This window comes from Chelmon rostratus, chromosome 20 (genome assembly GCF_017976325.1).
Source record: "Chelmon rostratus isolate fCheRos1 chromosome 20, fCheRos1.pri, whole genome shotgun sequence".
In the NCBI taxonomy this organism is placed as follows: domain Eukaryota; kingdom Metazoa; phylum Chordata; class Actinopteri; order Chaetodontiformes; family Chaetodontidae; genus Chelmon; species Chelmon rostratus.
The window spans coordinates 1,074,661-1,101,763 of record NC_055677.1 but is presented as its reverse complement, the minus strand read 5'-3'; the positions used below and the strand labels follow the sequence as shown (position 1 = coordinate 1,101,763).

The window sequence follows — 27,103 nt, the reverse complement described above, 5'->3', positions numbered from 1 at the left end:
AAAATCACAAAAACTCACTTGAAAACACCCTAAAAAACCTGAAAACACCCAAAAACACAAAAAACACCTAAAAACACCCAAAACACCTGAAACATCTGAAAGCACATAAAAATAAAGATTGAAAGTCTTCTATCAGGATTCAAATGACACCTCACTTGACCAATCACGTTCTGCCACATACAGCCTAGCAACCAGAGAAGCCAATAACAGAACAGGAGCTGAACGGAGGTCCTCCATCTCTTCTCTGTGAAGACCCAGCCAATCACAGCCGACTTTGAATATGACTGACACTTCGAGGAGCCACTAATCTGCCACTTCAGTGGTTATTTACAGCTCCGGCACCTCGAATCAAGGATTTCAGCGATAATAACAACATTACGCACAGTTTGAAGTAATAAATACGGTAAAAAGATATAAAGATATACAGACAAAATATAGTTAAAAATACCTAAAAATAAATATGAATATCGATGGTGAAGCTTTATGTATGTAGATGAATATATAGTCAAATTTCTGAAGACTCTCTGAATAAACCCTGAGAGAAAACATGAGAATATTCAGTTTTTGTGGTGTTATCAGGTTTTATTGAACTTGGACTGGTGTAAGGCTTCATGCTGTGGTTCCATTGTGTTCTCCAGCTAACACGTCCAGATAAAGTCATCTGCAGGCATCTATTTACCAAAAAAACATTCAAGGGAAAATAAAAACCTTCTGCCACTCGATGCCAGCAGCACTTACACTGATTCTGACTGCTGGGGATCAAAGTCCAGAGTGTTTCCCTTCAAAAGAGACCAGAACCATGCAGGTGCTCCAGGTGGTTCAGTTAATTTGGGTCTGTCTTTGATGGACTCTTTTATAAGAATGGTAAGGGTACTGTGAGAGCTGTGAAGTCAATCAGCGACGGTCAGTAACGATTTTAAAACGAGAAGAAATGCGTTTGATCAGAAGAATCCAGCGTGGAAGCTCCAAGAACATTGAAGGAAACAAAAAATCTGAAATTATTGAAGCGCAGACTTCACTGTGGTTACAGAAATGATTCATGTGAACTTTTATTCTCTCAACATGAAAATCAAACACAAACCTGCTTTAATGTCACATCTCTGACGAGCTACAGCCATGCAGTCACTCACTAAAAGGCTAAAAACACCAAAGGTACTGTAAAAATGAGAAACTGAAGTTACAAGGTTTGCTTACAGAGTAAACATCAGAAACAGTGCTGCTGTGTCACTGCTGTTACGTGAAAACCTCATAAGAGAACTGCATTATTTTGGGCTTGATGACGTGCTGTTGGTCACAGTCGAGTGTTCATGTTGAAAATTAAACTACACGTAAAATAACAAACTGGTTTTTAAGCCCAGTTTGCAGTTTTGACTGGTAAAAGCTGAAAATGGGGGTAAATTAAAAAAGATTAGAAAGCCAATTTACCTAAAAAATAATCAGGATTTCTGATCTCTATGGTATTTATTTTTTCTTCAGTGTGGAATATTTTCACCAGTTGATGACTAATTAATTCTGGAGCTACGACACAGTATCACTCTAAAGCTTTATACAATACACATCTTCAGTATTAATTAACCCATCATTCAGATGTTTGTGAATCAGTTAATAATTAAAGGCTTTTTACCCTTGACCCTGTCTCAGTATTTACTCTGAATTTCTGAAATATTCTTGTGCTATTATTTCGGTCCTCAGCTCGTTAACTTCTCAGTGATTAACTGAATTCTATCAAACAGATTTTCAGGTGTTCCTCGTGTTAAATCTGCTCGTAGCTGGCAGAACAGTCAAAATAGTTGATCCATCTCCACTTTACACAAGCTAGAGGACTTGGCAGGTACTCTCTGCTCCTGATGACCAAGACCCCACCCGGGATCTGAATTGGGACGGGTCCAAATGATGGTCTGTATCGAACTGGGTCCAGGTAGGCTCCCGTTCTTTAGCTCGGGTCTGTGTGTCAGTAAATGTAAAATAGATCCAGACCCCTACAGGAACACGCAGCCTCTTGTCCTGATTGTTGGTGGCAAACAGAAGTCCGTTCTTTCTTTGCTGTTTCCTCCAGTTTGTCGACGTCGATCCCCAATGACACACATTTATTTTACCTTTTAACTTACTGAGTTAAAAACTTTTTTCATCACGTACCAGAACCCTGTTACAGCTTCATCTTCCAACATTTCAATCTCATCAACATGCAAAAACAAGTGAGCAGCAGTGGTGTGATGATGGGAAACGTTCATGAACACTTTGCTCATTTATTTTCCCAAAGTCAGTGTACATTGAACACAAAACAAAAAAATCCTATAAATATTTGCTGATTGGATGATAATGTCCAGGACACACGTAAACGTATGAAATGACCTCAGTGATTTCAGGAATCTGTGTGGTTGTTGTCTCGATGTTCAGTCAGATTGGATCTGTGACCGGCCAGTTCTCTGCTCACTTCCTTCAGCAACGTTCAAACAAACGTAAATCTTCTATGTAAACCTTCTCTTTCGCCCCCTCCGTGTGGCCTCAGTGGTCCAATAGAAAACGGCCCAGATCTCGTCGCTGTCTCATAGTTTACGATAGCTGCTTCATGTCGTACATCGGCACCTCGGACTCCTCTGCCTTGCCCTCGTCGCCGGCTGCCTTGGCGACGCCTGGGCTGCCCTTGCGGCCCTTGGGAGGGGGGACGGGAACGGCTCCCTCCGCGGCGCCCTCGGCTCCTTCCTGGCCCTCCGCCACAGTCCTCTCCTTCTTCAGGTTGAGCTTGGCAGGAACGCTCTTGGTGATGGTCTCCTTCAGCCTCTCACCTGACTGCTTCAGCCTCTCTCCAGACTGGCGGATCTTCTCGCGCCTCTCGGCCGTTACGATGCGCTCACCGAACTTGTTGACCTTTGTGCCCAGGTTCTCGCGGGTCTTGCTCATGTTCTCCTTGGAGAAGGTGGCTTTGAAGCTCTCGATGCGCGTCAGCCCTGTCTTCTTCATGCGGCCGGCTGCCGAGGAGTCTGCCTCCTCCACCACCATGTACTCTTCGTCTGACTCCGGAGGGAGCTCAAACTTGTCCGGTTCCATGTCGGCTCTGGCGCCGGTGCTGCCGCTGGGTTCTGCCGGCTCATTTCCCGGTGTGACGGCCTTCACCTCCTGGTCGCCCTGACGGAGGAGAACACAGAACAGAGTGTGACCCAGGGAGAACATCATGACTACACGGCTGATAAACCGGACTTTGTGCTTGGGGAAAAAAAACATACTTTATATTTGACATAACTATACTACATTTGGTCATTGAGACGGGCAGAGTATAATAGTGGATGTTGGGTTTAAAATTTGTCTCTGGTTAAAGTGTGTCATGTCGACTTTAGCTGTTAGCGTGCAGGCCTTGATCCTGCATCCATAAATAAACCGCAGCACCTGTTTCTGCAGCTCAGCGCTCAGCTGCAGGAGGCTAAACATATCGAGCAGCAGCGTTTGGAGCGCAGCGGGATCACTTTCAGCTTCAGGCCACGTCATTGCTGCGTCCATCTCTAACTGAAAGATCAGGTTACACTGAACATGAAATGGAGCAGAAACGTTCAGGCCGAAGCTGCAGACTGACCCAGATCCCTGCAGACGTAATTCACTTTGAGAAGGTTGACACTGATTCGCCATCAGACAGTCACAGGCATTCATGCTGAGGTCCACAAGTAAACGCAGAATTACCCACAAACTTGTAGAAGCCAGGTAAAAAGTGAAGAAAGGCCGTTTGATAGCAGTGACACAGTCACAGTGTGTGGTGGATTTGGTGATTCTGGTTTAGGGGAAAATCAGATTAAAGACATCCTGTTTGGAGGCAGTTTTCTCCATCTTTATCTGTGGTGAAATGTGATCTTGACGGATGCACTAAGCTGCCTTTGCAAGGCTAAATCTACTTGAGACTGCTTTTAACTTCCTCAAGAACCCCTGAAGGCCCCTAGACACCAGTTTGGACAACACCTGAGCTGGAAAGGAAGGGACCAAGTGAGAAGAAGTTTAGGGAGCTTACTATTAATTTTCCGCTCTGTCATCTGAGGAATTTGACATTTTTGAATCAGTCCTAGATGATCAAGTTAAATGAATCTTCAGGCTTGTTAGCAAACTAGTGTGTAGCATGCTAATAGGATCATCAGGATCTTTGATTACATGCATCATAGGCGCTATATGACACCTGATAGAGAGGCTGACATTTCCAAAGCATTGACAGAATGCAGAACAGTCATAACTGAGCTGAACAGCAGGAGCATGTAGTACACTCTGCTAACAAACGAATTAAAGTTCAGTTCAGAAACAAAGCTCACGAATTAACATGTTTGTGTTTTGTTTGTTCAGTCTGCACACAGACTGTTAAAAAAACACAGCACACAATCAACTGATCCATCAAATCCTCCTAAAACAGTTCAACAGCGTGCTAATCAGTGAGTATTACAGGTGATAGTAGGTGTATTTTAGAACTTTGGACAGAGCCAGGTCAGCTCTTTTTCAGTCTTTATGCTAAGCTAAGGTAAGCACATCCCAACTCCAGCTAAAGGTACAATGTGTAACAACTGGCTGTCGATGGTCACTCCAAACAAATAGAAGGCAGCACCTCACCAGTGTAACCGCTAACTGCTGCTCACTCTACTCCTGTAGCTATCTTCTGGTGCAGCTACTAACTGCCGATAGCTAGTTAGCTCAGTTAGCTGTGCAGAAGTTAGCAGTTCCTCTGGTGATGTGCTGCTTCCTACTTGTTTGAAGTGACCTTGGATAGGTGGCCAGTTGTTACACATTGTACCTTTAGCTGAAGCTTGGGGGACCAGGGGTTCGCTGGTGTTCACACAGTGGGCAACAGAACCGGGTTCAGCAGCATCACCAGTGAACACGACCGGATCAGGACCGAACACAGCCTCCGAGACCGAGGCCAGTTTGACAACAGGGAAAACATTGCTGAGGTGATTTACAGCGGGGACAACGAAGACACGGCAGGCGGAGACGGGAGAGACGTGAACCGGAAAGACGACCATTTTGGTGAGTTCTGTTTTGTGTTTTAGGATTGTGTTTTACGATTAATTGAACTTGGCAATTAAGCTATAAAGACAGGATGGGCTGCAGCTAGCTGTTAGCATGCTAACTTCAGTAGATATCTCTGTGACATAATACATGAATGTCTTTGACATATCAGAACTGTTACTTCATTCTGTTGATAATTTTAGTTCTTTAACACAAAAACGATTATTATTCATCTGATTGTCGACCTTCGATGGTAATTTTCAGCCGTGAACTGTTTCAAAACTCTTTTGTGTCGCCTGTTGCAGAGGTTCAATAGCCAGTCGAATTCACAAAGTGAATCCATTACTCAGTGGTGATTTCAGTTCATGGAACTGCTGAATTATCAGACAGCAGCTCATAGACAGTTAATCCCACGTAATGAGGGAACGGAACGGAACGTAATACAAGACAAGAAGTTAAGATTTCAGGTCAAAGGCGTCTCTGCTCGTGTTAAACTGTGGGCAGGAGGAGTGAAGTGAGGGAGGGTCAGAGGTCATGAGCCCATCTGACCCCATGACATCACAGTAATGTGCTGAACCACAGCTTCTGCTCTGGCTGACCGGGAGGATTTCCTCCATCAGTCTAACTAAAATCTCTCAGAACAAATCAAAGAGCGAGCGCAGCCTGTTAGCAGCTAACAAATAGATTTCTAACCGTCGTGCAGGAGATCGTCGTTAACGAGAGAGAGAGAGGACGGGTGAGAGAGCAGACCGCTATATTAGGAGATGGTGGAGGTTCAGACTCAGAATAACCTGGTCTGTCAGCGCTCAGCTGGCACAGTCACTTACAGTACAGAAAGCACGAAGCAGCTCTGCTAACTGAACACACACTTTTATCTGCGGGTGAAAAACAGGCATTCTGTTCAGGGATTATTCGCACATTTTGGAAGGCCAGGACTAGCTGTTATATAAACCACTTTTTCCAAACTTTACTTCACTTAAAACCAAGAAATGTGTCTTCATTTGGTTTGTTTCCCAGTACTGTAATAACAACAATGCTAACGCTGCTAGTGCTTGTGTGTGTTGGTGCATTTTAGAAAGCTGCCATCAAAGAAAAGTGTCACACACTTTGTTTGCTGTGTTAATCAAACATTCACATCCAGCAAGACAGTCCAGCATCATCAGCACTGCGTCCATTTTCACCGTTTACACACGTAAACATCAGAGCTAACGTTCGGTACCTGGGCAGGAATTAGGGTGTCCGTCACAGCATGTAGAGAGGGGGGCTATGGCGGTCTGAGACCAGGGTTTGTGTCCTGTCACAGACCTGCAGTCGTATCTGCCTTTTAATAAAAGCGTGATCGCGATGATCTTTCCCTGATCTTAACCACGCTGCAGTTACCGTGTGCACATATTGTACAAAGATGAAGAGTTTTAAAAACATCTCATGATGTGAACGCACACACGAGATAAACATTGGAATCTTTCCCAATTCTGGCCTGACATTCAGCAGCTGCAGGCAGCCAATCACAGGGCCTCTCTGAGGTTTGATCATGTGACCTCAATGACCGCACTGCAACCTGACACTGTACAGAGTCCAGATTACAGTAACTGAACCGCACGCCGCGGAGCACATTTAAAAAGTTAACATGCTCACTTGCATGTGACATGTATCGTACCTCGTGATGCTAACAGTCTGAGTAGTCGTTGGTTGTCTTTGATCCCAACTAACTTCTAAATTCTGGCGGAACAGCATCATATTTTTGTATTGTGTTTATTTCTCCTTTTGGTGAAGGAGCACAAATTGGCATTTGTGGAGCATCGATATCGCATCATTTTGGCAAATGTCAGCAAAGTTAAGTGGCATCAGATTGCTTGGCTAGGCTAGCCAGAACTAGTCCCAAACCCAACTGAAGAATTAAAGGTAAAAACGTTGCAACAGTTCCAGGATGCAAAAATCAACGAGAAATAAAAGGCGAGCAAAACTTAAATAGTAGCTGGACTCAGATTTACACTGTGAAACCACCGTTTAGTCTTCAGATGCACCTTGTTGGGATTAGCTTGTGTAGTTTTCTGAAGTGTAACCGCCAAATAATTGTTCACAAACGGTTATTTCAAAGTGAAAACCTTCTCTCTGAGCTCCAGATCTTTGGCGTAACCTTTCAGTATACTGCCGTTTATCCAGGGCTAAAATAACGAGGTCACCATCGCGCTGGCAGCTGCTAACGGTGAAGGCCAAAGAAGTAAAACGAAGCCTGGTGTGCGTGTGCTCGTCGCTATTTCAACCCCGAGAACAAACTGAGACGTTTGTTGGCTAATGCAGTTTGTTAATGTTAAAAGAGCCCAGAGATGTAACCAACAGAGACCTTAAAGCATCGCTCAGTGTCGTCTTAAGGCTCACAACAGTCACATCATGCCAGAGTTGAAGATAAAGATCTTTACTGCACTGCGGATCTCATTTGGTTTTAATTTCAATGGTGCCAAGTCTGGATCACAAGGGCACAGAAACTGACGGAACATCATTCTGAAAAGTTCTTCATGTCTCGCGACAAATGAAACGTATTTGCTGTATTAATGTTTGCTTTCTTAAGGCCTTTGGAGGCATCATGCAGTAAAATCCTGTCTGTCTGAAGTCTGCTAACGGTGGAGAGACAGGTTTGTATCTCTCAGAAAAATTGTGCCTGAATAGTAAAAGTTCTCCTGCATAGGCTGATGGCTATTTTAGACCTTGTCAGGCTCTATAAACCAGCGACACCCACCTTTACACACATCATCAGTCAAACACCATCTGGCCCCTTTGACTTTTGTAGTAACACAGTTCAGATTGTCCACTGTTGAAGTGTCTTTACCAGGAACTGATCATTATAATTAGAGTTATGATGTTGTTATTTGAATCATATAATAATCCAGATACCAAGCCTGGTGCCACCAGTACCGGCCTAAGACCCTTTTCTGGAGCTCTGTGGTTATACAGAGTCTGAAAGTGCTGTTAAAGGTCCTCACAGCTCCACTCAGTTCTTTGTAAGTGAGACCCATCAAGGGCCATGATGGTCCAAATTATGTTCAGTGTGATCTGGTCAGGAAGGTGAGCTATGTTTTTGGTGGTTTTCAGATCGGACATGACTGTCCTTGGGTCATTTTGATAATGAATTTCAGCAAGTTGTGTTCAGGAATCAGTTTCTGATTGGATTCCAAAAGATTTTTCTCTTTGAATCCTGACTAGAACTCGTAAGAGCATTAAAAGTAAGTTTTTCAGTGCATTTATACCTGTAGCTGTACGTTAGCCTGATGCTCTACACCGTTTCTAGAAGAGAATCAACACTTTACTGATTCAAGAGGAATTACTTTAGCAGTTCCAGTGTTAGTGGTGAAGGACCAAACATCTGTGAGTCTTACCTGATAAATGACCACCCTGAACTTGTTCTTGGCCAGGAGGTCACCCTGGGTGGCCTCCACCTTCTTCACCCTGATGTTCTGGTTCTCCACACGCACCCTGACGTCCTTGATGTGGCGGCTGACCTTGCGGGTCTTCTCCAGCAGACGGTCGACGGTGGAACTGGTGGTGGCGTGGTCGCTGGTCAGCTTGACGATGTCACCCTGAATGGTCTTTACCGTGTTCTCCAGCTCCAGCTGACGCTCCTCCATACGCTGCTGTGTGGTCTGGACACTGTCCATGAGGCCCGCCACGCGCTCGAGCAACGCCATGATGCTTCCTTCATCCCCGCCACCCGACGGCATGCCTGGTTTGTCTGTCATACTTGCTGTCTGTTAGTTGCCTGGTTGCTTGGTTGGTCAGCTGCTAGAACCCAGTGATCCAAATGAAAAAGGGAAGAAGGGATGAGGAAGAGGAGGTGGACGAAGAGGAGAGACAAGCTCCAGGAAGGAGCTTGCAATTAACTGTGAAATCTTGGATGATCAGAGGAAAAAGTGAAAATCAAAGCCACAAAAAGGACAAGAATGAGTGTTGAGGCATCGGAGGATCCAAAGAAAGAGACAGAGTTTAAGGGAGGACGAGTGGAAACCTCCACTGGAAGGAGGAGGAAGGAAAGGAGGAGGACAGGAGTACCGGATCACCCCTCTGAAACTGGACGTTAACCCTGAAACTGGTCAGATCAACTGATAGACTCCACCCTGCTGGGAGGGGGAGGAAGGGAGGAAGGGAGGGATGGAGGGGGGAAGTGGTGAGCCTAAAAAGAGAGACAGTAAAACAGAGAGGGAGAGTATCAATGAGTTTTAGCAAAGTCTAATCAATGTTTTACAATAAGAAGGTTCATGTTGTAGTGAGTGACTGTAAAAATAAATTTACTCGAGGCAAATATCTAATTCCAACTTTATCTTGTTCTGATTTGACGTTGAGAAGTCGTGTTTGTCTTCTGAAGGACGTGAGAAACACGAAACGTCCCGTCAGTCAGAGAATTCAAACATGAAATGGATCTTTGAGGAATGTGTGTGTTAACGAGTGAGATGGATAAAGATCGACATGGATCCCGGCTTCGCTCTGTGTTCTCCGCTGCTAAAAATACTGCGAGGGTAAAGTGACTCCCTGCACCTCTTTGGGAGATGAGTGCATTAAAAGGAATGGAAACCCCCTCCCATCTATTCCTCCGTCATCCATCTATCAGCCGTCACCTTTTCACTTGTTCTGTCTTAATCCCCCTGTCCAGGTTTAGACTTTTTTGGCCGCCGCATGAACAGCTCGGTTTCCTAAATGAATTCCTCGCGCTAACACTCGCCGTCACTGCCATCTTTGTTGGTCACTGAAGCCAGGTGGTCTGAATTTGGGCAAATGAGGTGGAGCCTGGAAGGAGCTGAGGTGGGCGGAGCGAGAGCAGCCAGCACACCTCGCTGTGAAATTTTAATCTTAAATATTTGCTAATTTATACAAGTTCCTCACAGACTCATGTCAATAAAGTAAAGTTCGGTTTTAAGAATTCAAAGGTCGGCCAGAGTGTGACGTACATGCTACTGGTACACATGCAGATAATGGAAAGATGCGAGTGGACGCAAACAGACATGAAAATGTTTCCGCTTTAGCAAAAACTGAAGTTGTTTTTGAGTTGAAGAAGAAGCAACAAGAGGAAAAATAGTTCAACTGGAGTAACAACTGGCTGGTTACTGGTTAAAGAAGAACTCCACCAATTAACACCGAAGTCAGATAACAATGGAAAACCGATGCAAAAGAACCAGATCTATAAACTTTTTATTCCACTCATTGTTCTACATTACCCACAATGCAGCTTGGCTGCCTACAGCTCGGTCAGAGATTCAGGCGTGTTGTGCTAGTAGCGGCTAATGTAGCCTGGACGAGAGGTGAGGAGCAGCTGCAGAGGTCTGCTCAGCTCACACCTGTCTGACTCCACACCAACAGATTTGTCTTCAGCCAACACTGACTCACGTGACATCACTCGAGGACATTTATCAGGTTTCACGCAGCTGCCTCTGAGCCACGAAAGACAGCAACTCCATCACGTTCCCTGTTTCTCCTGAACAACTGTACATGAACAGGTGTGAGCTTTTCTAGTGCTTGGATGGGAGACCTGTGGGGAAAACTAAGTTGCTGCTGGAGGCGGTGTCGGTAGGCCAGTTGGGGGCAGTCTTCCCTCTGGTCCTGATAAACAACCCTGAGTGCAGTAAAAGGACGCTGTGCTGTAGGAGATGCTGTCTTAAAGATGATGTTAAACCTGATCATTAAAGATCCTGCGGCACTTACCGGTTCCCAGGTGTGCTGACAAAGTTCCCAGCCTTCTGTCTCACCTGTGTAACTGGCTCAGTGGTTCCCGCCCTCTCCACCTCCACCTCTGCATCACCCAGGTGGGTGCTACACGCTGGTGGTCGAGTTGAGGCACTGAAGCGCTTTGAGATGTCAGGATAAAGTGATATATAAATGGCTGTCGTCCTTGTTTCACAAATGCAGTTGTCCTCTTTAAGTGTGTGTGAAAAGCTAAAGCTAAGCTAACAGGCTCTCTATAATGTGTCTGAGGTTAGTGCCAACTGCTGTTGATGGATTTTAAGTTTTTGTGCAAAAGCGATTCTCTTTTTATATTTGGAGACATGAAGAATGATGCAGGTCTGAATGTCTGGAGGTTTCTTCAGGGATCCGACTGGATACCTTTCAGATAACAACTCCTTTGCTTTTGCTCCCATAAGCGAACTTGGATCACATTAGAGCTGCAGCCAGAGAGCCCTTGAAAGTTCAGAAAACTTCCAAAACCCTGGAGGGGGGGCCAAGCGATGATCAAAACACACAAGAAGAAAGAGACGAGGTGAGAAAGGAGGGATGGACTCAGATGGAGAGAGAAGGGGACTCCCCGCCATTAAAAGCCTCCACCAGCTGCAGCCTATAATTATCCTGTCGTCACTGCTATATTTATCTGCTGCCTGTGGAAGACATTGATGCTTCAGCAGCACCAGCAGCACGTCAGGGCGGGTGGAGTCTTCAGGTTGGCTTGTTAACAGCTCAGTGAATCACAGGGGACAACGTCTGCCGGGGTGCAGTCAGTGTCATTTCATATGTAAAGTTCCCGAAGCCAAAAAATCCTAATTTCAGCAGTAGGGACGACACTCAGGCAGAGATGACTGTGATTGGCTGAAACACCTGTCAGTCAAACTGAAGCATTCTTCCCTCAAGTTTAAACGTTTTCTAAATGATTTCAGAAAAAGTAAATTGATCACTGAGAGCTGAACGTGTACAAATGTGTTTCAGTTGCAGTTTCCTTTGAGCAGCATCTAGTGGCCACATGAGGAACTGCATGTTACCACACCTCAACATTCAGCTGCATCTCCGTCCCCGGGTGCTGCACACCTGCCGCCAGGTGTCTGAGGTAGGCTTTATTCTGCTGTTACTCATCATGTCTGTAATATTATTAATTTCTGTGTAATTATTGTGAGCAGCAGGCTTTCATCATTTCACAGACACATAATGAGAATTAAACTACGTTCAGCTTGACTGAACGTCATCAATCATTAGACTCAAGGTGACGTTAAAATGACAAGTTGTTTGTTTGTGGAAGGTGTTTCTGTGAATGGAACAAGGCGTTAGTCTGTGTAGGATCATTTCCACGATGACGAAGAAAAACAATCTGAGCACTTCCTGTTTGCACAGTTGCCTTGAACAGTAAAATTGTGGCTGCAGATCATTAATCAATACTGGACCAATTTCAAAAAGTGTTGTCTACATTAAACATAAAAACATGAGAAATTTGGGGTTGAAAAACACAGTTTTCCTCTCAAAGACTCTGATCAAGGATTCAGTTCTGTGATGCAGCTTTTGATTACTGATGCTCACAAAGTTCAGAGATCTGATATCGAGCTCTGAATCCGTATCTGTAATTCTAATAATTCTGATCTCTCGGTTTCCATCCCTGTCAAGTTTCACAGTTTAAACACCATCTCATCAAACCTGCCGTCAGTGTGAGGGAAATCGGGTGAATGAACAGGTGAACGCCACGACACGCTGGTTTCAAACGTCATAATTTAATTCTAGTTCCACTACAGCACAGTCTAAACAACAGCTTCACGGGTTCATGCAACATCTACAGTAAAATCAGGCTGGATTCCTGCAGGCATCAGAGACCGAGACGCAGCTTCACGACCGCTTCCAAGAGTCAAATCTGATCTCAGTGCAGCGATACTTCAGGAACCTCCCCGCTTATTGAGTCTACTCCTTCTACCACAATGAGACGACCAACACGGACACTTCGTACCATCCTTACAAATTATATAAAAAAGAAAAAAAACTCGACCAGAAAAACAAAAACATTTAAATTAGCATCAGCTTGTCGAAACACACAAAGAAAACACTGGAATCCATTTCCGGAATGGCCTCATCTGAAAATTAGGCAATAAAACAGTTCTAACAACAACCTGTACATGTCAGCTTGTACCTTTTCATCTTTTAAGCAGTAGAAAAAACAGCATTTTGGTTTTCAGGTGCGTCTCATCGTAACAAATACAAAAAAAAAGTCAAATAAAGTTTATCTGAGTACCGTGAAAAGTTTTTTTGACCCTGTGAGACGCAGCAAAACAGGAAACAACCCGTCAGAAGTGAGTTGACCTCAGCAACAATACCCAAGAGGGTCCCTGTGGTCCCTGGAAACCTGTAGTCCAGGTGCAGAGCGCCCCCCGGAGTATTACAGCTGTTATAACACAAAGGAAACAGGAGGAAGGAAAGTTTTATACTAAACATCTTTAACTCCCCAGGCTGAAGACCATGTGGACACTGTACGCTGTAAAAAGTTAGAACACAGAAAAATCAACCAAATCTGTGGTTTGATGCTGCGTTTTGAATTTGATTCATGAACAGACCATAATAATTTCCATCTCATAAACAACTGAATACCTCGTGGTGATATTTACCCACTAGTACACACTTTAAGTTGAAGTTTGAATACCACAGAATTTCTGACTTCTTACACATTTTACCTTCAAATCCAACTTCCTGAAAAAAATATTTTCAGTTTTTTACAGCAGAATTTTATCAAACTGAGTTTAGTTTTCTTAATCCTACAAAAAAGTCAAACCCCAAACATTCACCCAACATGTCAGTGCCATGAATTCAGTGGTATTTAAACATCCACATGAAGTGTTACTGGGTTACTTATACACCACACAAACAGAGCTAAAAATATTTAATATTCCTTTCAAATAAAAGCACAGAAACAGCATCGATCTGCGTCTCAGGGGGTTAAAACACAAAGAGACAATCTGTGGTTTTCCAGTTCGTGTGTGGACGGTCCAAAGTGAAGATACAATCAGATAAATAACGTTTCCTGCCGGAGGATCCGCAGAGTTTCAGAGTCCGAGAGGACGGCAGCAAACTGAACGTCTCTGCTCCGCCGGCCAGAAAACAGGAAACCATCTGCGGACGAAACCGCCCGGACAGAAAAACCAAATCAAACCTGGAGGAGAAATAAGGCCCCTGAAGAAATTCAAAAAATATTTTAAAAAAGGGAAAAAAAGAGGCACCAAAAAGTCGAGCTATCAAAAATGCAGTCTGTCTGTGTGGTACGAAAAATTTAGACTTCCTGTATTTCATAAAAACATGAGAGAAGAAAAGGAGAGCAGCTACATCATCCTGGAGGACGTTCCCGACGGGAAGTGACCGAGGTGCTGCTTCTGCCTCCGCCCACGCTTCGTCTTATTGCACCTCCTGCAGGACACGACAGGAAGTACACGTCAACAACACGCGGCGGATGTCAGGATCATTAGCACGATACCAAACAACACCTGAGTGTGAAGAGTCCTCCTTCGTCTTAAACCAAGGAAAAACATCGGAGCTCAAAGTCTGCCTACTTCATTTTTACGTTTAAAGAGCTACCACATCTCAGTCTTCATCAGCCTGCTCAGTTGTCATGGCGATGGTTCAGTTGTTACCACGTGGCTGCTTCAGTCACATGATGTCAACTGAACCATCTGTCCGTCCGCTGAGGAAGACCTCGGTGTTTCATACAGTGTCCTCCCTCAGTCGTAACCTGGACGCTGTCCATCAGCATCTACCTGCAGCAGGACAGGAAGTGGACTTTGGCTCACTGAAGCCGGGACCGTCAGCTCGATTTTAGCCCAGAATCCGTCGCCTCTAGCTAACCTCAGAATCAGGGCAAATTTCTACCAGATCAGCTGTTTGACGAGCAGTTTGAGGTCACAGCACCTGATTAACGGCCCAATCGATCCACGGCGGTGGATTCGTTTCAGGTGTTTAAAGGCTGATGACGGATGGAGGACGTGCTGCGTTCAGGCAACATAAAATAAACAGAATGGAGTCCTGGAGCACTTCAGGCTAAACGCTCAGCATCAGAGAGGGGATACAGGAAGTGATTTCTCCTCCACATGAATCTGATCGGACTGATGTGTGATCAGCGGGTTTCAGGATCTGTGTCGGTGAGTGTCGGCCCCCCACTGGCAGAGGATGGTCACTGCAGTGCAAACACCCCCCACTAACACACTAGTTACTGTGTATTATTAATATCAGTTCTAGAAGTTTTACTGATCCTTACAGTTAATATTGGTACTGCTGATAAAAGGAGTAGTAATAGTGCTGTACACAGTAGTAGTAGCAGTACTTTAGCTAGCAGTGGTAGTTGTAGTAACAGATATTATAGCAGCCTAATAGTAGTATTACTTAGTGAACTTCAGTCATCATGAGAGTTTATTAAATATTAAAACCAGCTATCACTGCAACAAACCGGCCGATGATCTGTTGATTTGTATTTTCACAGTACTAGTACTAATAGTAGTAGTAGTACTAACAGCAGCAATAGCAGTACTAATTGTAGTACAGGTAGTAGTAGTGGTAGTACTAATAGCAGTGTTAGTAGTAGCAGTACTAATCGTAGTAGTACTAATAGTATTGTTGGTAGCAGTATAAACGGTAGTGATGCGAGTACCTGGTGAAGCACATGACCACGGCGACGATGACGGCGATCTGAACGGCTCCGATGATGGCGGCGATGAGGACGTAGTGCAGCTTCTGACCGCTGGGCACCACGTACAGGATGTTAAAGTCCAGGAGCTGATCACACTGAGGACCGCCGTACGCCGCCTCACACCTGAGACACACACACACACACACACACACACGACACTCAGGTTGATGTCCTCCAGCTGCGTTGTCATGGCGATGGTTCATATTTCCACAGGTGGAAGTGATCAGGTCCAGGTGAGAGAGGAGCTCATCACCATGGCGATGACTCCTCTGAGCTGCCTTCAGGTTCACAACATCACAAAGTTTATTGAATAATATCATTCGGTGCTTTTTGCCCCGGGTTTTACCTGTCAGGCCACATTTACCCTGCGACAGGTGCGGCTGCACAAACGCAGCAGGATCCTCACATACAAACTACACATCAACAAGCAGCACTGTCTGAGTTATTCTCTGCTCTGATTGGCTGATGGTCACTGCCTCATGGGACAGCCGGGGGGGGGGGGGACCTGTGCTGTATGTAGACAGGTACACACAGGTAGACAGACAGACGGGAGCTACCTACCTGCAGGTGGGCAGGTTGTGTCTCATCTCACATTGGCCATGTTCACAGAACTGGGCGTAGTCTTCTGGACAGGGGGCGGGGCTGTCCACAAATCCCTCCCCCTCACCAGGCTTGGACACAGCTAAAAAAAAAAAGAAGAGAAGTCTGGTTTCTGATTGGCTGTTACAGAGACACACTGCAGAACTCCGGTCAGACTGCAGGACGGAGTCTCACCATAGATGTCCGGTTTGGTCCTGATGCTGTCGTCCTTCCTGCTTTTATCTGAAACCACAGAAGAAGAAAATGCTTTTCAGTCTTGGTGTTTTTGGTTTGGTTCCGTCTTGTGAAGAAGTCTGACGTCATGGCGAGGAAAAGTTTCCCCGCATCATCAAAACTTCAAGACACAGAAACTCAGCTGGGTGAAAAAATCCCAGAAACAACCAAAGAATCCAGAATCTAATCTGAGACTGATTGATGAACATGGATGATCAATACATTTTTGGTCACTTCATTAATTGAAGGAAATATTTAATTCATCACTTTCATCAAATTGTTGATTTTTTGTTGTATCCTGATATAAATGCTAAATCTTGGGGGTTAAAGTATTCCAATGTAAAACTGGTGCAATGTGACTGTTTCAATAAAATTTGGAGGAAAAAAAGCAAATTTCTGCGAGAAAGACATCGAAATATTTGTGGATGTGTCCGATTTTTCTTCTTTCAAACGACACGATGAGCCTCCATCATCCCACAGTGACAGAGTCACACTCATAACTAATGTGATGAGACCAGCCAGTAAAGAGGGGGGGGGGGGTTAAACAGGTCAGCTACACACACACACACACACACACACACACACACACACACACACACTATCTCTCTCTTCTGCCTTCAGGGTGATGTTCTAATGATGGTGGAGAGATATTTGAACGTCTCTCTCGCTCTCTCTCTCTTGAACACTCACATGTGATCTTAAAGCAGAAGAAGAAGAAGAAAAAAAGAAGTTTATGACTTCGCATCAGAAAGCTGCCAAAATGTATTTAAATGAAAAATAATTGCATTTAAAAATTTGCATCCATCAGATTGAGGTAAAATGAAGATGAAGATTTACATCCGCAGAACTCGTGACACTCCCATCAGCCTCAGCTGCGCGCTAGCTAACACGCTAAACGTGGTGAATGCGGTAAACCTGCTAAACATTAGCATGCTAGCATTGTCACTGTAGCATGTTAGCATGCTGAGGTCAGCATCACTGAACTCGTACGAGGAAAAGTGATGTCACTACACAGACTGACAGGTGAGTGTGGTCAGCAAGAGAAGAAGAGCCCACCAGCTGCACCAACGAAGAAGAAGAGGAGGAGGAGGAGGAGGATTATAAAAAATGAAGAGCAGAAGGTTAAATGTGACCAGCTGGTTGTTCAGTCATCCGTGTGTGTGTGTGTGTGTGTGTGTGTGTGTATTGGGGTCAGGTCATCATTCAATATAAATGAGCAGCAGAGTCTCCTTTTTACCCTCTTTCACCTCCTTCTCGACTCCCTCCTCCTTTCTTTTCTGTCTCCTTGTTCTACTCTGCTTATCTTTCCTCTCCTTTCCTACTCCCTCTCTCCTCCTCTCCACATAGTGTCTCTTTTTTCCTGCTGCTATCCATCCTTTACTCCTTTTCTTTTCCTTTTATATCCTCTTGTCTCTTTTCCTCTCATTCCTTTTCTCTCCTCCTCCTTCTTTTCCTTACTTATTGTCCTTTTTATCCATCCTTTTTTCCTTCCTCTTCTCTTTTTTATTTCCTTTCCCCTCGTCTTTTCTTTTGCTTCCTGCACTCCTTTCCTCTTCCATCTTTCCTTGGCTTCCTCTTTTTCTTCTCTTCCATCTCTCTCCTATTTTGATCTTTCCTCCACCTTTCCTTTCCTATTCCATCTCTCCTTTTCCTCCTCTCTCCATTCCTTGCCACCTCATCTCCTCTAGTGTTTTCATTCATTCCTCTTTTTTCTTTTCTATAATCTCCCTCTCTCCTCTCTCCTCCTCTGCTTTCTCTCTTTCCTGTCGTCTCCTGATCTTTTCTTTTCCTTCGACTCTCCCTAACTGGGAGTTTGGGGTTGATTTTTAAATCAGGTAATTAATCAGCGGTGATGTATTTCCTGTTACCTTGACAACGTCCCACGTGTTTGATGTCGATCTTCAGCTGTTTGAGGCAGGACGCCTCCCGGACGTGGCACGGCGTGTCGTAGGTGACGCCGTCGCTGCCGCACACCGGGTTGTCGTTGTGGCCGTTACACACGATGTTACACATGCAGCTGGTCACAGAAACACACACACACACACACACACACACACGTCGGATCGTCTGATTCGTGTAGCAGTAGCATGATGTCATCACTATGTTTCCTGGGAAATCTGATTTAGACTTTTTGAAGTGTGTTTATTTTTTTTACTCCTTATATAGTTTTTGCACTTTGCATGTGTGTGTGTGTGTGTGTGCGTGTGTGTGTGTACTAACAGCATATCTTCGGAGTCTTCATCACACTCGGCTCCAAACTTGCAGTTTCCACATTTCGAAGCCTTTTTTCCACGACCGGAGCCTTCATCATCTGCACAGACCAAACACCATGACGACATGGCCTCTGCGTTTATTATCATTATTATTAGCAGTAGTAGTATGATTAGCAGTAGTAGTATGATTAGCAGTAGTAGTATTATTAGTAGTAGTAGTATTATTAGCAGTAGTAGTATTTTGAAGCTGTGAGATACGAAGTTGTTTACCTCCATCACCAGATCCTGAACCGCCGTCTGACAGAGACACAGAGACGTTATGATGTGATCAGCTGACAGGAAGCAGCTCAGACTGAACATTCTAACCTCCATGACGGAGGATCGCTACAGACCGTTAGCGACGTCAGATTCAGCTACATGGATCTAATAAACTGCCAGACGACTGCAAGTCATTCTGGGTAAATTTTCACGTCAACAAAAAACACGAGAGCAGTAAAACAAATACTGAAACCAACAAACTGTGCACAGCGAGGAGGTTTTCATTGGAAATGATGCTCTCCCAGCCTGTGTGTGTGTGCGTTACCATGGTAGCAGGGTCCCTCTGACAGGATGCTGATGGCTCTCTGCTTCTTGCAGGCGGCTCTTCTCAGGAAACACTCGTTCTGGTACGTGTCTCCGTTGGACCCGCACACGGGGACGTACTTCTTATGACACTGAAACACACACAGCGATATAACGATAATTATTAAACAGGTTTAAAGTCCGTGACGGTGCATTCGTGGAAATTACTCGGCACACAGAGAAGGGGAACCGGAGACTCACGTGGAACTGGCAGACACACTTGATATCGGCTCCGTTCTCGCGACAGGTTCCTCCGAAGCGACACGTCCCGGCGTCGCACACCCGCAGGTCGCTCTTCTTCTCTGATAGATCTAAGAAAAGAAAAGCAAAGATCATCACGAGGCCGGAGGTTTAGGTCCTTTAGAAGACGCCGGGGTTACTCCTGAGGACGGACGTCATCGTCTCTGATGTCCATCACAAACAAACGGCCATAAATCTGCATACAAATCAAAGAAAGACGCTCGTTATAGCTGCAGAACCTCCTTCAGTATCACAGTTTGGATGTCCAAGAGTGCTAACAGAAGCTGCTAACAGCTAATTCAGAGTCTTTATATTGAGCCAATTAAATGTTGACAAATAGAGACTAAGAACGTCCTCATATATTCAGATCCTGCCCGAGAATCAACTGTTTTAACTTTTCTTCAGCATCATGTGTGGCTCTTAATGGAGTAACACACACACACACACACACACACACACACACACACACACACACACACACACACACACACTATTATCCAGGGCAGTAATTTCCTTATGGCATCTGATTGGTCGACAAGCCGCAGGCGAGCCAATTAGAGCTGGTAATTACAGGGGTCGTGACCCCCGCCTCCCCTGTAATTAATAAATACCTCAGTGTGCTGAGCCAGCCGGAACAACCTGCTGAGCCGACTGTGAGGGTGGACAAAATAACAGAAACACTGTGCCTGCAGAGTGTGTGTTACTGTGTGTGTGGAAACAGTAACACCAAATCTCCACCAGAGGGCACATTTCCACCGCCGCACAGTTCACACCGTCCTGCCACTCGACCCTGTTCGCAGGGTTTGTGGTTGATGCAGCCGTTCTGTCTTTAAACTGCAGTAAAACGTCCTGCAGGAGGCGATCACACGTCCTGAGTGACGACTTTGAACGGGGATAATAAAACCTGTCAGGTCTCGTTCTGGCTGCAGATCTTCATCTTCTTGTCTTCACCTGGAAGCACAAACATCCACCTGACACACAAACATGGCTTTTCAATTATGTTTGGTTGCTATAGTTCCAAACTTCTCATCTGACAGCCATTGGTTGCATCACCGACCAATTGCAGCTTGTTTACAGAGTGAGACAGGTCTGCAGAGACCCGTCACGGAGCCTCTGTGGGGACTCACAGTGAGTAAAGCCTCCATTTAAACACCAACAACACAAAACACAGCGACCTACAGCTGCTGGTCTGCTTCTAAACCAGGAACTTGAGTCAGGACCAGAAACAATGTTAGCGGCTAAATCAGGAGCTGAAGTCAGAGACTGAAGCCAGGAACCAAACCCCTGTTTCCAGCAGGTATGAAAAGACGGTTCCTGATGAATTTACAGACTGTGGCTCGTCAGAAACAGGCTGACAGCTGGTCTGCGATGAAGAGCTGGTGTGCTCAGTACAAAACCACACTGAGATACTTCAGTTTGTCCAAGAGAACCAAGAAAACAAATGAAATGCTCAAAACCGCCTGTCTGACCGCAGGCGGCCTGTGCTGCATCCACAATGTCTGCAGGAAATGAAAGCTAGCTTAGCTTAGCTTAGCTTTGTTCTCCTGGACTCTGTTCAGTGCTATAAACTCAACAATGATAGTTCCTCTCCGGCAGCAGAGACCGTTTAGGAGATCAGAACCAAACCTGCAGCCTCATCAAGTCTGAAATCTTCTCTGCTGTTAGGAATCGCTCCTGAAACTGAAGGCAGGACGAGCAGGACGGGAGTTTTCAGTAATGAGGCCTCAGGTTCCTGCTGTCAACATGCAGGTAAAGTTTCTTGTTCATGAAAAGGTTCCTGAGGTCATAAAGGATCAGAGCCTCTTTCAGCTCGATGTTTAAATTGGTAAATTTGTGTTGATTAAAGTGTTGCAGACCCTTGAAGCTCACTGGAAAGACTCAGACCAGCACTCTGAAGTAGACCAGTTTCACGTCAGCTCCGGCTTCTGGTCCATCAAACCCTCGGACCGGCTCTGAGTGAGAGAAAGTGTTTGAACTGGAGTTCGGGAACCGATCGGCTCAAACCTGCGACGAGCCGGTGAACCGTGACACGAGCAGCGAGCTCAGAACGGCATCTCACAGTCGGGAGAGAAGAACTCGTTCGGAAATAAAGACGAAACTGAACCGACGTCAGATCCTGTAAACGGCTGCAGAGTGAAAACACGGGGGGGGGGGCGGTCGACGGAGCTGACGAGGGAACAGTGAGGTGTACTGAAGCTTCAGTGATGAAGCCAGTGAAGCTGATCTGAGGCCTGCGACAAAGGGCAGTGAGTGAAGAAGATCGACCTCAAACTGAGGAGGAAGAACTGACGGTCAGTGAGGCGAAGACTGACTAACCTTCTCTCTCTCTCTGCATCCCCCTACCTCGCTCGCCCTTTCGCGCTCCACTGCCTTCATTATCTCGCTCCTTGTTTTTCTGCTTCTCAGCCTGCAACTGCAAATACACTGCATGGCCAAAAGTATGTGGACAGAAGAACTCAGTGGTTCTAAGATGAATGTGTGTGTTAGAGTGCAGTCAGTCTGCAGGGTCACCAGGTGGGTGCTGTCCCCAGATCAGGTGCAACCAACACACACACTCACACACACACACACACACACACACACACACACACACACACACACAGAGAGAAACAAACCGGACCATCTTAGTCAGCTACCTCACATCAGCGTGCACACACACACACACACACACACACACACACACACACACACACACACACACACACACACACACACACAGAGGCTGAGCTAAAGTGGGCGAACGTGATCAGACAGAGTTCAGATCTGCTGGAAATAGAAATCACAAAGATTTGATCCTTCAGATCGTCAGAAAACCAGCCGGAGACGAGCCGGTTTCTGCTCATCAGTGTCTGACATTTCCAGATTTAGATCAAAGTGAACTGATTCAAACCAAAAAAAACACAAACTGCTTCACAGTCGGTGGAGAAATCTGCTGTCCCTTTCTGCTGTATCTTTCTTCCCGTCATTAAATCTCAAGTTCACACTCAAACCATCACGTTCGACGGTTCACTTCCTGTCAGCCAATCACTTCAGCTGTCAAAGCATCAACTTTTATAAGCTCTTCATATGTTTGTATGTTAATCTTAACTGTTGACGTAACTAAAACTGATCAATGTAAAGAAGAAAGCAGCATTCAATGAAAATACTCAAGTAAAATACAACTACCTCAAATTTGTACTTCAATACAGTACCTGAGTAAATGTTAAAGGTTACTTTCCACAGTATAGAAACTGTGTGGCTCCAGTTTGATGAATCCATGAAGAACATATAGGCTGAGCACGCGCACACACACACACACACACACACACACACACACACACAAACAGGGTACTCCTTCATGTAACCTCGCCCTGTTTCTCCACCCTGTAATTAACCCTAAAGATAGAGCTCGGTTAAAATGAGGAGTGGTCAACACACACACACACACACACACACACACACACACACTTCAGTGAGCAACATGGCCGCTGCAGCAGGTCAAACCTCTGATCACACTGTACAGGTGCGTTATCGACGCCATCTTTCTGTTGTCATGACAACTGCACTGACATAAAACACTGATTTGATGGAAGGTATCAATCACTGCTCTCCTCAGACAGTACCCATGAGCCTCCATCAGGCCTGTGTGGTCGTCATGACAACAGAACCACAAAGATGTGTCAACGACAACAGCTGGATCATGTGATCAGCCGCACTGAGACATCCAATAAGAGCTGACAGCAGAGGGTCAAATACATAAAGATGACTGTGACCTCTGACCTCAACATGGACCTGAGTCTCAGAGAACCCCCCCCCCGCGGACCGAGCAGCCTGAGGTGGACTGTGACGAGCTCAGGTGTAAACAGGATGTTACTATCTCACCTGGGCAGTCGGCGGCCTTCCCGGGGCCGCAGTCCGCGCTGCTGCTGCCCCCGCTCCGGGGGAACGAGCTGCGGACGGCGGGGAGAACCAGCAGAACCAGCAGGCAGCAGGACCAGGAGATCCGGCACACTGGAGCCATGATGGAGGGCGGTGGGAGGGAGAAATATACAGATGGAGGGATGGACTCAGAGAGACAGATGGAGGTGAAGAAGACAGGGGGGTGAATACAGAGATGGAGGGACAGACCGAGGGACACAAAGACAGACGGACGAGAGGAACCAGGACCAAAAGCCAAAGAGACAAATCAGAAATGAATCTAGAGTCCTTCAGAAAAAGCCTCAGTAGAAAAGCTCGCCGCAGAAAAAGAGGACTAAACTGTCCATGAGCGTTCCCCCCTCTGCCAAAAACTCCTCCAGCGTCTCAGGACCAAGACTTCATGCTGAACCCGAGAAACAGCCTCGAACACACGGTGAGAAAGCCGGGAGCGCGGCCGCTACACGGAGCCCAGGATAACAAAGCAAAGCAGGGCCTGGGGCTTCACACACCGACCCCCACACCTCCACCACCCCCTAAAACCAGTCTGCTCACAGCCCGGACTCAGCCTCCATCCCCCAGCCCCGCTGCCTCGCACTCAAACCGGCGGGGAGAACCGCGGAACGCCGCGGAGAAAAGCTTCCAGGTAGAGACCCGACGGGGCTTCCAGCAGCATCCAGGCCGACGAGGAGCGAGTGTTCGCCGCGAGAGGACGGATGGGGAGGTCGGTCGGACCGGGACTTTTTTTTTTTTTTTTGTCCTCCTGCTCGTTCTCCACTGAATCATCAACAAAGGCTCGAACCACGTGACCTGCAGGAGAGGAGACCACTCCCACAGAGAGAGAGAGAGAGAGAGACAGAGAGAGAGAGAGAGACAGAGAGAGAGACAGAGACAGACAGAGAGAGAGAGAGACAGAGAGAGAGACAGAGACAGACAGAGAGAGAGAGAGAGACAGAGAGAGGGAGAGAGACAGAGAGAGAGACAGTCTTGTCAGAAACTCTACATGTTCCTCTTTGCAGCTGATTTATTGTCTGGAAAGAATAAAAATGTCCAGGTGATTCTGCTGAAAACATGAGATCATCAGCAGTTATTAACAGAGCCGCTGAGGCTGATGGGAATTAATTTGATTTTGCATCTGTGTATTTCAGTAAGACATTTCTCTCCAAAAATATCAACCTGCAGGTGGCGCTAGAGGGGAGTCAGAGGATCACCAAAGACAGGAGGTTTCATCCTGCGAGGACCAGAAGTGATGTTTCAGTCTGGACCAAAGTGCTGGACTGGCTGACAGTATGTCCTGGGTGGCTAAAACTCACCTGGGGGGCAGGCAGCGCTTTGTAGTGATTTTATTTATATTTTAGAGAAGGTTAACATGGGAAACCTGATCAGAAACAATGACATATAATGCAGGTGCATGTTCTTTTTGTCCAGTATTTTAAATATTGAACATTTGATAGTCTGGAGGGAAAAGCAGGTTTCTCCTCACTGTTTATTTCATTGACAGAAGCAGTCCAGGTGTCCTCTGCTGGGGAGTTTAGCTGCAGCTGAATGTGTGTGATGGGTTACAGAGATTTTCCTCCTGAGCCATGAATGAATCCAGGCTTTGGTATAATCAGCTTCATTTAAACATCTTTGTGTATACAGACGGAGCCTGCACGCCTACCAGAGGATTTCACACTGTGGCTCACACACATTTCTTCAGATTCAGTGTGATTCAGGCATCACTGATGTCTACTGATGTCCACGGTCCATGAATCTGCTTAGAAATCAGAAAAATGCCTTTTATATCACCACACAACATCCCTGAGAATCATCAAGTTTTCAGTTTTCATCAAGTTCTGGTCTGAACATGTTTCACTCAATGACCAGGCAGCTTTCCTCTTTCTCCTTTATTTTTGGAATTTCAGGCAGCTCCGTCACATTTTCCTTCATAATACTGCAAATGAATGAAAAACACACAAAATAAACACATTTGAAAATGTCACAAACCACATCAAGCATCATCTCATTAATCTGCCCACTTTCTAACGCTCAGTGCTATGAGGTGTTCATTAAAGTCTGCATGAATGGCTCTGCATGCAACGAGACAACCCCCCCCCCCCCCCCCCCCCCCCCCCCCCAGACTTTCAGCGTCACTTTCTTCTTGATGTCGTCTTTCACTTGGCAGGGTCCAAAGAGGTCTACAGTGCTCGTTTATACATCTTAGTCCTCGTCAGCACAGCTACAAAAGCCTTCTTTTGCACTTTGTTGATGCTTTCCTTGCCAATGGCTGCCGGCTCTTCAGCTCGGCCACTCATCCGCCGGCAAACGTAAGAACTCTGGGACACGTTGCCATGCCGAGTCCTCATTTCGGCAGACCGGCACCTCTGATGTTTTGTGGACCAGGAATGCACCACCAGTCTCGAGTCCATGTGCTGTTCTGAATCTCTCTGATCTGATTTGCGAAGAATGTCTGATAGCCGTAACTTTCTCGCTGTCCTGCTCCAAGGAGATGATACCACTTCACAACGTGGATGTATACATCTCAAGTACTTTCCATTGGCAACATATCTTCTATAGTATTTTGTACACAATGTACACATATATATATAGTCAACTTTTTTTTTAAACACAAAACATTCACTGACAGAGGATCTTATTAAAAGAGGAGAGAAAAAAGATAAATAAATAGTAAAGAATAAATAAAGGAGAAAAAAAAAGGAACACATAAACAATGCATGTAAACATGATTAAATAAGTTAAATCAAATAAATAAGATATCAATATTTACAAGGGGGGGGGGGGGGGCATTTGCAGCAGAGCAGGTTCAGCTACAGAAGAACATAACAATGGCGTCCCTCATGATTTTCCTTTACAATGTAATCCATTACAAGTCCAGTCCACTCAGTTAACCCCCCAGATGTCCATTTTCAGTTGCAGACTTGCCGTCATTCGTTCCATTATGGAGACCTTTGAGTCTCTGCATCCACGGGGGTTAAAGGTGGCGGTTTTTAATTTTTCCAGTTCACTGTTATCATTCTCTTGCCAATCAGTAAAAGTATCTTGAGTATATATCTCTGATCTGTGCTCTCTCTCTCTTTAGGTAAAACTCCTAACAAATATCAGTGGGTCCGAGGGAACATCCACTTTTAATATTTCTCCAAAACTCTTGAATTATTGGGCAATCCCAACAGATGTGTGAGGTCCCAAATTTTTCCACAATTCCTCCAACACAAAGCCATACAAGGTTCTTCACATATATAAAAAATAATAATGAGGTGTCAACTTCTTATTTTGTATTTTTTGTTTTTCATTACCTTTGCTATTTGCTAATTTTTTTTATGCTGCCTGTATCACATTACTTGAAAGTAGTTCTTGCTCTTTTTTGCATGGCCTTGTGTGTCCACCTTTTGAGCTGCTGGAACTGCAAATTTCTCTTCGGAGATGAATAAAGTATCTATCTATCAAATTTCCCCAGCTGGGGATTAATATAGGTGATCTTATCTTATTTCGCGCAGCACCTTCTGAATGCTGCTTCCTGCACTATTTCAATAGCAGTTTTCCAGGACACAGGAGATGTCATCGGCAGTATCATGTTATATGACACGAAGGTCTCTAGTGACAGTTCAACGTCTCCAAAGTTGTCCCAAAGAGCCTCCTGAATGAGCCTTTAGGTCTCCTTTACTTTCAGCTCACACTCACCTGTAGTCTTTTTGCTGCTCATTTAGCAGAGCTTCTTCATCTGTGTCCTCCTTCCACCTCGTCATTAGCTTCCATGACTTTCTTTTGTTGTGAGCTTATTGAAATTCTGAGCTCTTCTTCAGACATGTCCTTAAAGGTCCTATCAACACTGTTGACCAGGCGAGTGAAAAGCCGTTTTGCTGTCGTTCTCTACACCTTAAGTTGCTCAACTGACCTCCCGTTAGCTTGCTCAGCCATGTTTGATTTTCAATCACAGGTTATTCACAGATGA

The 27,103-nt window shown here is 45.4% G+C and overlaps 2 protein-coding genes across 2 annotated transcripts; both read right to left on the bottom strand.

Moving 5' to 3' along the window:
* Positions 1-480: 480 nt before the first annotated feature.
* cavin4b (caveolae associated protein 4b) lies at positions 481-8,974 on the bottom strand. Its single transcript, XM_041961013.1, has 2 exons — positions 8,349-8,974; positions 481-3,126 (listed from the first exon to the last, which is right to left on the bottom strand). The coding sequence occupies exons 1-2, from the start codon at positions 8,706-8,708 to the stop codon at positions 2,554-2,556; spliced, it is 933 nt and encodes a 310-aa protein (XP_041816947.1). The 5' UTR covers positions 8,709-8,974; the 3' UTR covers positions 481-2,553.
* Positions 8,975-12,451: 3,477 nt separating this feature from the next.
* On the bottom strand, positions 12,452-23,889 carry LOC121623648 (tomoregulin-1-like). The gene is made up of 10 exons (XM_041961011.1): positions 23,122-23,889; positions 19,222-19,331; positions 18,983-19,112; positions 18,670-18,696; positions 18,407-18,497; positions 18,055-18,203; positions 16,148-16,195; positions 15,935-16,055; positions 15,335-15,496; positions 12,452-14,100 (listed from the first exon to the last, which is right to left on the bottom strand). Exons 1-10 carry the CDS (start codon positions 23,258-23,260, stop codon positions 14,016-14,018), a joined length of 1,062 nt encoding a protein of 353 aa, XP_041816945.1. The 5' UTR covers positions 23,261-23,889; the 3' UTR covers positions 12,452-14,015.
* Between the last annotated feature and the right edge of the window lie 3,214 nt (positions 23,890-27,103).